The sequence below is a fragment of the Gopherus evgoodei genome, chromosome 10 (genome assembly GCF_007399415.2).
Source record: "Gopherus evgoodei ecotype Sinaloan lineage chromosome 10, rGopEvg1_v1.p, whole genome shotgun sequence".
NCBI classification, from domain to species: Eukaryota; Metazoa; Chordata; order Testudines; family Testudinidae; genus Gopherus; species Gopherus evgoodei.
In genome coordinates, this window is record NC_044331.1 from 49,502,135 (window position 1) to 49,511,873 (window position 9,739).

The following is a 9,739-nucleotide window of genomic DNA, read 5'->3' on the forward strand; positions in this document are numbered from 1 at the left end:
TGGCAATCGATCTTTGATTATCAGCAGATAAGTATGCCCAGTGGTCGATGATGGGATGTTGGATGGGATGGGATGGGATCTGAGTTACTGCAGAGAATTCTTTCCTGAGTGCTGGCTGGTGAGTCTTGCCCACATGCTCAGGGTTTAGCTGATTGCCATATTTGGGGTCGGGAAGGAATTTTCCTCCGGGGCAGATTGGTAGAGGCCCTGGAGGTTTTTCGCCTTCCTCTTCAGCGTGGGGCATGGGTCACTTGCTGGTGGATTCTCTGCAGCTTGAGGTCTTCAAACCACAATTTGAAGACTTCAATAACTCAGACATAGGTTAGGGGTTTGTTATAGAAGTGGATAGATAGGGTTCTGTGGCCTGCTTTGTGCAGGGGGTTGGACTAGATGATCACATTGGTCCCTTCTGACCCTAGAATCTATGAGTCTATGAGCTCTGATGCCGCAGAGCATTTGCCCTGTTTCCCTGTTCCTGTTCCCCCTCCTGTTTGACTCATTTTATATAGTAATATTCTCCGCTATACCTTTGCTTAACCAATCATTGTACTGAAATTTAATTAACCAATCCTAACACATTGAAACATAATTCTCTAACCAACTGTATCCCACTACCTAATTCTTACACCTAGCAAAATTAATTATACAGCAGACAAAAACAATTAGAGAACCAGACTGATTAACATTGTAAAGCGGTGGCCATAAAGATAAAAGAATACAAAAATGAGAGTTTCACAACCACAACCATTGAGTAGTGATTTCTTGCCAAACCCAGGCTGCTATCAATCTAAGTTTTCTTTAACCATCTTAAGATCTCTTTCTTTATCTGGTAGTGCTGGGCACTATCAGGACAGGATCATCTTCCTAACAGCCCAATAGCACCTTATTTTAGTGTGACTGGTTTGGGATGTGAGGATGTGACCCTTTGCTTCCCAGCTTATGGCTGCCCCTGCTGCTTAGCCAAAGGCCTTAGCCTAAGGACAAGGCCTCAGACTGTCACAGTAAGAGAAGGCCCTTACAAATACAGATAGTGATTTTGATTCTTTGTTTTCATACTCCTATAAGTAGCTAAGTGATAAAAATACACCTAAGTTCTTAAACTATAGGCTTTACAGGCAGGCCTGAATATCTCTATTCTAACAGTGGGTTCTGTCCCTTATCCCATTCTGTGCCTGTCTTTTGTGTATTTAGATTGTAAATTCTTCAGGGCATGGGCCATCTACTATTCTGTGTTTGTACTTTACCTAGCACAATGGGGACCCACTGTTAGTTGCTCCTTAGCACTAATGTAATGAATATGATTTATAATCATAATAACTCTCCTGCCTCTTTGAGCCAAGGAAGCTGGCCTTGGGATGTTACTGCTTAACAATGAGCTGGGGGTTAAAACCATGGACTATTCTTTGTGACAAGTATCCCACAAATTCTACTGACCTCCCTGGTTTTCTTTGCCTGCAGTAGGGTTTCCAGTTTCCAAACCTGATGTGATCTCCCAGGTGGAACGAGGGGAAGAGCCGTGGGTTCCAGACCTCCGGGGCTCTGAGAAAGAAGTGCTTCCAAGAGCTGCCTTCCCAGGTGAGGACTTGGTTAAACCAACTCAACAACTGTGTGGGAATGCAGGAAACATTTGGGATGCCCTACAAAGACCCTGTGAGCTCTCCAAGTTCAGGATTGTTCCCTGCAGATGTGGAATCATAATGGCAGATGTCACTCATGGCTTCCCTCCTATTCTGACTGACAACTGGCAGCAGGTCGCTCCGCGATCTCACTTTCCTCTGAGTGTTCTCGTGAGATGCAGACCAAAACTGATCCCTTCCTCTCTCCTCTGGGGAAGGTTTTGGGGAAAATCAGCTCCTGATAGGTTTGATCTCTCCCACACATATTTTGGATTGTTCATCCCTTTTTCCATTCCTCTCTCTGAGAATTTCTTTCTTTCCGGTGCAGGTAGTGACCTGTGTCTGGATTCTCTCTGTCTCCCGTCAGGTGATGGGATGATGAGTGAGAATGAGGAGGAGAAATCCCATCAGGAAGATGATGAGCGAAGAGAAGCACATGGAATGTTATCAGGAAGATCCAAAGAGAATGTTTCCAGGAGTTGTGCACTCCCAGAAAAACCAAAAGCCTGTGAGACTCTGCACAGGCCAGAGGGAAACGTTAGTAGCCTCTCAGACCTTATAACAAGCGGCAGAATCAACTTGGAAGAGACACGCTACAGGTGCCATGAGTGTGGGAAAAGCTTCAGTTGGAGCTCTACCCTTGTCAGACATCGTAGAATCCACACAGGAGAGACGCCTTACACGTGCACTGAATGTGGGAAAAGCTTCAGTCAGAGCTCAAACCTTATCACACATCAGAGAATCCACACAGGAGAGAAGCCTTACACGTGCACTGAGTGTGGGAAAAGCTTCAATTGGAGCTCTACCCTGAACACACATCGTAGAATCCACACAGGAGAGACGCCCTACACATGCACTGAGTGTGGAAAAAGCTTTAGTTGGCGCTCAGACCTTGTCAGACATCTGAGAATCCACACAGGAGAGACGCCTTACACGTGCACTGAGTGTGGGAGACGCTTTAGTTGGCGCTCACACCTTATCGGACATCAGAGAATCCACACAGGAGAGACGCCGTACACGTGCACCGAGTGCGGGAAAAGCTTTAGTCAGTGCTCAAACCTTATCACACATCAGAGAATCCACACAGGAGAGAAGCCCTACTCATGCTCAGAGTGCGGGAAAAGCTTTAGTCGGAGCTCACACCTTATCAGACATCAGAGAACCCACACAGAAGAGACCTCATACACGTGCACTGAGTGTGGGAAAAGCTTCAATCGGAGCTCTACCCTGAACACACATCGTAGAATCCACACAGGCAAGTTACCCTACACATGCACTGAGTGTGAAAAAAGCTTTAGTCGGAGCTCAGACCTTATCGGACATCAGAGAATCCACACAAGAGAGAAGCCCTACACGTGTTCTGAGTGCGGGAAAAGCTTTAGTTGTAGCTCAGACCTTATCAGACATCAGAGAATCCACACAGGAGAGACACCTTATACATGCACTGAGTGTGGGAGAAGCTTTAATCGGAGCTCACACCTTATCGGACATCAGAGAATCCACACAGGAGAGAAGCCCTACACATGCTGTGAGTGTGAAAAAAGCTTTAGTCAGAGCTCACACCTTATCGGACATCAGAGAATCCACACAGGAGAGACGCCTTACACGTGCACTGAGTGTGGGAAAAGCTTCAATCGGAGCTCTACCCTGAACACACATCGTAGAATCCACACAGGAGAGACACCTTACACATGCACTGAGTGTAGGAAAAGCTTCAGTCGGCGCTCAAACCTTATCACACATCAGAGAATCCACACTGGAGAGACACCTTACACGTGCACTGAGTGTGGGAAAAGCTTCAATCGGAGCTCTACCCTGAACACACATCGTAGAATCCACACAAGGGAGATGCCCTACACATGCTCTGAATGCGGGCAAAGCTTCAGTCAGCGCTCAAGGCTCATTAGACATCAGAAAATGCACAGGAGAGAGAATTGTAATAAATCCCTTGACTAGGGTTGGCAAAAACGAATTTTTTTTTAAAAAATCACATTAGCTAATTCCCACATAGTGATTTTTGCATCATCTTCACCGTGGTGTCTCAGCTCCACCAGATAAGTTGCCGCCTTCTGCCTTTTGCAGCTCATCCTTCTTTGGGGTCAGTCCTATGATCTTTTCTATCAACTCCTTTCCTTTTGAGTCATAGGAGTGTGTATCCCTCCAGCCAGGAATGTTCATGAGTTCCAAGTTGGGGAGAGAGGTTTGATCCCAGCAAGGTACACTGAGGCAAATACTACCTGTGCCTTCCATCCAGTAGGACTGTACATGGCGTTGGCTGCTCAAGTTAGTGATCTTAATGTAAAAAGTTGTAGTGCAGATGCAGCCCAGGTGCAGTGGTTGGCATTAGCTTTCCCCTTGACCTGACCTAAACTCCATCACTTTTCCTAGTCTAAACTAACCCAGAGCATCACAGTTATCCTGTTCCCCCATTTAAAAGCAATTGTTAGTCATTGAGTTCTCCCTTGGGGAACAAATTGTTTCATTCCCAGTTGTTCTGATGTTGCTTCAGGTTGTGCTGGAGAGCAGATATTTTTATTATTATTTTCCGCACTTAAAATATATTGAACTATAACAAAGAGCAGGAACAGGGCAGGGATAGGGAAAAAAGTCATTTCCTCCTCTGTAACAACAGACATAGGGTAAGTCAGAGGGAGTCCCTTATTCCCCATCACTGTCCTCCTTCAATCCGTGCTAGAACCTAAGAATCCTTTTCCTTTCCCCAGTTGTGGGATGGGAGACTTCCAAAAGTGCTCCCTGTGCTATAGCACATGGCTAAGCTCAGAGAATAAACCCCAAATCTCCCCTGAGCTTTGCTTTTTGAATTCTGTATTTCCGATTGCTTCAAGCCTGGGCATTGTGATTATTAACCAGTTTCTCTAGCACCGTTCCTACCACTGTTTCTGTAACATATTTTGTTTTTTATGGGACAGGGTTGTTATTCCTTTGCCTAACCCCAACCTGGAAGGCCAGGATGTCTGTTTTCTCTGGCCCCTCCCCACAGACAAATCTGACAGGGTTGAACCTGCCTGGAGCAAACAAAAAGCCCCACCAGTCACACACACGAAGCAGATAGACGCACACAAGACACAGCAGAAACTGAATAATTTGAGCTATCAACATTTCCACTTTCCCACAGCATGTTAGTTCTGAAGGTTGCTTTAATTTCTTTCTTTTCTTGGAACCAGAACTGGGGAAAGAGAACACTGGAGTCAGTGGAATTACAGCAGGAAGGGATAAGTCTCATGATTCGTCACTAATCTAGGCTTTGTAAACAGAGCGATAATGTTACTGAATGGTCTGGCTAACCCTGCAGTTAGAAACAATCAGCTCTATGGGTGATAAATTGACAGGCTTTGCTGCTGATCATGAAATAGCAGCTGTTGAAAGGTAATATGCTTCTATTTCAGTGCCTCTGGAAGTACAGAAAACAATGATCTGTGTTAAAGGCAAGTTGCCATTTCTCAGTGCCCCAATTTCTATTGTGTGTGTACAGGAAGGTTTGAATGTGTAGCAGGTAGTTTGATAAAGCTTAGCTATTTTATGTGTGTAACAGACTCCTGCCCACCTCCAGCAGAGGTTTCAATCACATACTATGGCAACTTACTGAATGTCACGCAAATTAGTCCATTCCTCCCCATAGTCCGTCTCTGACCGGAATGTTAGAATGAGGCAGAGAACTGGGAAAGTATCGCAGTAGGAATACATTAAAAAGTGGGATTAATCAGAGCTGGGGTGCAGACCGAGCCTGTTCTACAGCTGGTGAAGTGATAGGGACACACTCCCACTAGTGCAGGCTCTGAAATAACGGCAGAAGCAGATCGAAGAGAATGAGCTCATGTGGGAACTATGGGCAGCTGCCCTGTCAGTGCATCACTCACCTGGCAGGTGTTACACAAAACACAGCACTTCCCCTCTGGAAGAGAAACACCTCTCCCTGCTGCCACCACTTCATTATACTGTCCATGAGCTGTTTGTCCTGCAGGACTTGGATCTCTTTGGGTGGTCCATGGTGATTCATAAAAGAGCAGGAGTCATCCCAATGGAAATCTCTTCACTTCTTTCTTAGTGTTACCTCCTTAGCCCTGGCTTTGGAGATGACATTAGCCTTATCCTGTCTTGATTTTAGGTAGGATTTTGATCACCTTCTGGGGCTTGGCAGCTTAGAACTTTTGAGGGCTTTTCTCTGCCTTTTTGGTCCCCGCTGCAGTCAGTACATGCTAGACATGGGCATGGTGACTTTCCTGAGGATCTTGACAGCTTTAGCCAGCTTCTTGGGGGCTATTTTCCTGCTCACAGCCACTGTCATCTTCTCATGCCTTGTTCTGGAGGCCCAGCTGCTGGTTGAATGGGAAGGAGCCAAAGTGCTGGTGACTTTATCCCACACCAAGTTGCCTTTGCTTGTCAGACTTCTGAACCCCAACTGGACGTGGCTCTTGTTCTTCTGCACAGCACAGCCCTGGACAGGAGGGATCTGCAAATGTACATTCATATGATCCCTTTGTTTAATGGATGAAAACATAAACTCTACACTTAGAGGATTGGAACTGATTTCAGCTGATGGTCAGGTTTGCTAGGTTTTTATGCATTTGGACAGTGAAATGTTGAGTGTTTACATTCATTTCAAGCATCCCCGTATAGTGGAGCTCCTGAACATAATGGAGAATGGAAATGAAAATGTTTTCCCTTTTTTCAAAAATAAAAATAAGAAAATAAGAGGCTTATTAGAGGGCACTTGGATTTGAAGCAAGGACCCCTTGATCTTCAGTCAAACACTCTACCACTGAGCTTTACCCCAATGAGAGCAGATACTTTCCCCATTGTAGCTGAAGCACATCAGTGATTCCAATAGCAGGGGCAGGTTCTCTCTGGGGCATAGAGATATTTCAGGGGGTTGGTGGCTCCTTTCTTTCCTCACTCTGGAGTAAACTCAGTTTTTTATTCCATGGTACATGTTTTATGGAATAACAACAGCAGCTTGAAGAAAGAGGAGAGTAACTATCTCATTCTCAGAGCTGCTGAAGGTGGCCACGTCCCCTCTGTATGACCATTGCCATTGCAGGAGAGAAGGTTTCAATGGAATTGAATGCCCTGGCTCAAACTAGAGACACAGAAAGGTTTTGCTGTTCGTTGAACAGCAAAGGAAATTGTGTCGGTATGTGAAACTGAGGAGGGACATGAAATGCCCACAGGGTGGCGCAATGCCCTAATCCAGGCCTGCACAACTCGTAAAGCGGCAAGGGCCACATTACTCTAAAGTAAACAGCTGAGGGCCAAAACCCCCTTTGCCTGGGATGAGTGGCTCATACTGCAGTCTGCCCTAGTGAATGAGGGCTAGATGGAGACTGGGCAGTAGCTAAGACTGAGGTGAAGTGGGGCTAGCGGGTGGAGGTTCCCCTGGGATGGGGAGACCCATAGCTGTGGGGGTACTGCCAGGTTAAAAGGGGCACCGGGGTCCTGGGAGGGACAGGGGGCCAACTGCAGTAAGGCAGATCACCGGCCTGCGGTGGGCGCTCTGACGTCTGGAGAGCTAATTCCCAAGGTGATCAGCAGGAGGTGCCGCCAGGTGAGTCTGCCCCTGCTTACATTGGGGAAGAATGAACATGGTTTTTGTAAAGGAAAATCATGCCTCACAAATCTACTATAATTCTTTGAGAGAGTCAACAAGCATGTGGATAAAGGTGATCCTGTGGATACAATATACTTAGATTTTCAGAAAACCTTTGACAAGGTCTCTCCTCAAATGCTCTGAAGCAAAATGGGATAAGATGGAAGGTCCTCTCTGGGATAGGTATGGTTCAAAGGCAAGAAAGAAAGGGTCTGATTTTCAGAATGGAGAGGTAAATAGTGGTGTCCCCCTGGGGTCTGTATTGGGTCCAGCACTGTTCAACATCCTCCTAAGTGATCTGGAAAAAGGGGTAAACAGTGAGATGGAAACATTTGCAGATGATACAAACCAACTCAAGTTAGTTAAGTCCAAAAGAGAGTGCAAAGTGTGACAAAGGGATCTCACCAAACTGTGTGACTGGGCAGCAAAAAGGCAGATGAAATTCAATGTGGATAAATGCAAAGTAATACACATGGGAAAACATGATCCCAACTCTACATCTAAACTGATGGGGTCTAAATTTTGCTCTTACAACTTAAGAAAGAGATCTTGGAGTCACTGTGGATACTTCTCTGAAAACATCTACTCAATGTGCATCGGCAGTCAAAAAAGCGAGCAAAATGTTGGGAAGTCATTAGGAAAGGGATGGCTAGCAAGACAGAAATATAATATTGCCTGTCTATGAATCTATGGTATGCCCACATCTTGAATATTGGAGCTGGTCCCCCATCTCAAAGAGAGATATCGGAATTGGGAAAGGTACGGAAAAGAGCAACCAAAATAATTAGGAGTCTTTAACAGTTTCCGTGTGAGGTGAGATTAATAAGACTGAGGGGAGTTTTCAGCTTGGAAAAGAGATGACTAAGGGGGGACTAGGATAGAGATCTATAAAATGATGACAAGTTTGGAGAAAGTAAATAAGGAAGTAGAGGGGTAGCCGTGTTAGTCTGCATCTGTAAGGAAGTGTTATTTACTCCTCATAACACAAGAACTAGCAGTCACCCGATGAAATGAATAGACAGCAGGTTTAAAACAAACCAAAGAAAGTATTTCTTCACCCAACACACAGTCAACCTAGGGAAACTTTGCCAGAGGATGCTGTGAGGGCCAAGACTATAACACCAAAGAACTAGATAAGTTGATGGAGGAGAGGTCCATCATTGGCTATTAGCCAGGATGAGCAAGGATACAAAACCATGTTCTTGAAGTGTCTCTAACCTCTGTTTGCCGGAAGCTTGGAATGAGTGACGGGATGGATTGCTTGATGATTCCCTGTTCTGTCGATTCCCTCGCGGGCACCTGGCATTGGCCACTGTGGGAGGATAGGATTCTAGGGTGGCTGGACCATTGGTCTGATCCAGTGTGGCTGTTCTTATGACCAATAGAGGGCAGTCCCCACCAGCAATATTTATATTTGGTGCACTGAAAGGGCTAACTTTGCAAAGGTGACCAAAATGATTAGTGAAAGTGTTTTGGAGAAAAACACTTAACAGAACAATGTAAATGAAAATTGGAAGCTGTTGTTTAAGGAGCTTGTTAGATGGGCCATAAGCCACGTTGAATAATTAGCTGAGCTTGCAATGGCCTTCCACTCAACTCCCTGACATTTCTCCATCTGCAAATGTGGTACCCATTTTAAAATCTAGATCCAATCAATTACAACACGTCCGGGAAGATTCTAGGCATCAATGATCTGATCATTGGGTTGATGGAGGTAAAGAAGACATTCCCATAAGGCTCCCTCCCTCCCTCTTCCCAAGAGCCATCCTCATCCTCTCTGCTCTTTCTGCTCCACATGCTCTCCAAACTTTCGAAGACAGATGCCTGGTGATGGCCTTTGCTCGCGGGGATGTCGCCTAGTGGTCAGGGTTTTGGTCCCGCGGGACGGGAGGGTGCAGCAGATGGCAGGGGAGCCCAGGGCTTCCCATGGGCTCTGACCCAGGCCACTCTGAGGGCAACACTTCCAACCACCCTGCTTTTGTCCAAAGTTTGCAGTTTATCACAGGAAGCTCTAATGGGTATCAGCTCACTGCTTCGCACCTCTTCTCAGCTGGGCATGTCATGGCAGCTTTCTCCTTCTTGGGGCGGCAGCTGTCTCAGTTACGCTGACAGATCCGGGTTGGTGACTTGTCAGTGGGTGAGGTCGAAGTGGGAACTCAAGAGCTTAGTGCATGGGCCTCTACAGCATGAACTAAAAGCCACCTCGCTGCTAGCTAAGACTGTAGAAAAGACTCGTTTTCTGTAATCCCGGACGACCCCTGTAACAATTGGCCTCTGGCAGGACACTGCTGAGTATCAATTCAGGACAAATTGCTTGAAGCAGGGCAGTCACAGTCCTGCCTAGAATATGAGGCAAGTGTACTAGAGAACCAGAGAGCACAGCCGCTCCGTGTCAGAGCCCCAGAGATCCCATAGAAATGATGAGCTGCATGCCATTCTAAGGGGTGCCCCTGCAACAACCCCACCTGTTGCTTCCCTCCTCCCCCAACCCTTCTGGGCTACAGTGGCAGTGTCCCCC

The 9,739-nt window shown here is 46.2% G+C and overlaps 1 protein-coding gene and 1 long non-coding RNA gene across 3 annotated transcripts; one reads left to right on the top strand and one right to left on the bottom strand.

The window, feature by feature from the left end:
- Nucleotides 1-1,315: 1,315 nt before the first annotated feature.
- LOC115658405 (gastrula zinc finger protein XlCGF57.1-like) lies at nucleotides 1,316-3,620 on the top strand. 2 transcript variants are annotated; one of them, XM_030577249.1, is made up of 3 exons: nucleotides 1,316-1,575; nucleotides 1,945-2,739; nucleotides 2,908-3,620. In XM_030577249.1, the coding sequence occupies exons 2-3, from the start codon at nucleotides 1,992-1,994 to the stop codon at nucleotides 3,570-3,572; spliced, it is 1,413 nt and encodes a 470-aa protein (XP_030433109.1). In that variant the 5' UTR covers nucleotides 1,316-1,575; nucleotides 1,945-1,991; the 3' UTR covers nucleotides 3,573-3,620. The 2 variants fall into 2 exon arrangements, with proteins under 2 accessions (XP_030433109.1, XP_030433108.1); XM_030577248.1 differs by lacking the exon at nucleotides 1,316-1,575 and having other exon boundaries at nucleotides 1,582-2,739.
- LOC115658407 lies at nucleotides 3,599-6,122 on the bottom strand. The gene is made up of 2 exons (XR_004002270.1): nucleotides 5,561-6,122; nucleotides 3,599-4,874 (listed from the first exon to the last, which is right to left on the bottom strand). It is a non-coding gene; the product is annotated as an uncharacterized LOC115658407 (long non-coding RNA).
- Between the last annotated feature and the right edge of the window lie 3,617 nt (nucleotides 6,123-9,739).

What these genes read in the sequence shown, in the direction of transcription:
- LOC115658405 (XM_030577248.1), top strand. Translation starts at nt 1,698, where the DNA reads ATGGCAGATGTCACTCATGGCTTCCCTCCTATTCTGACTGACAACTGG. An exon ending in ATGCTCAGAGTGCGGGAAAA is followed by an intron (nt 2,740 to 2,907) that starts GCTTTAGTCGGA and finishes AGTGTGAAAAAA; the next exon opens with GCTTTAGTCGGAGCTCAGAC.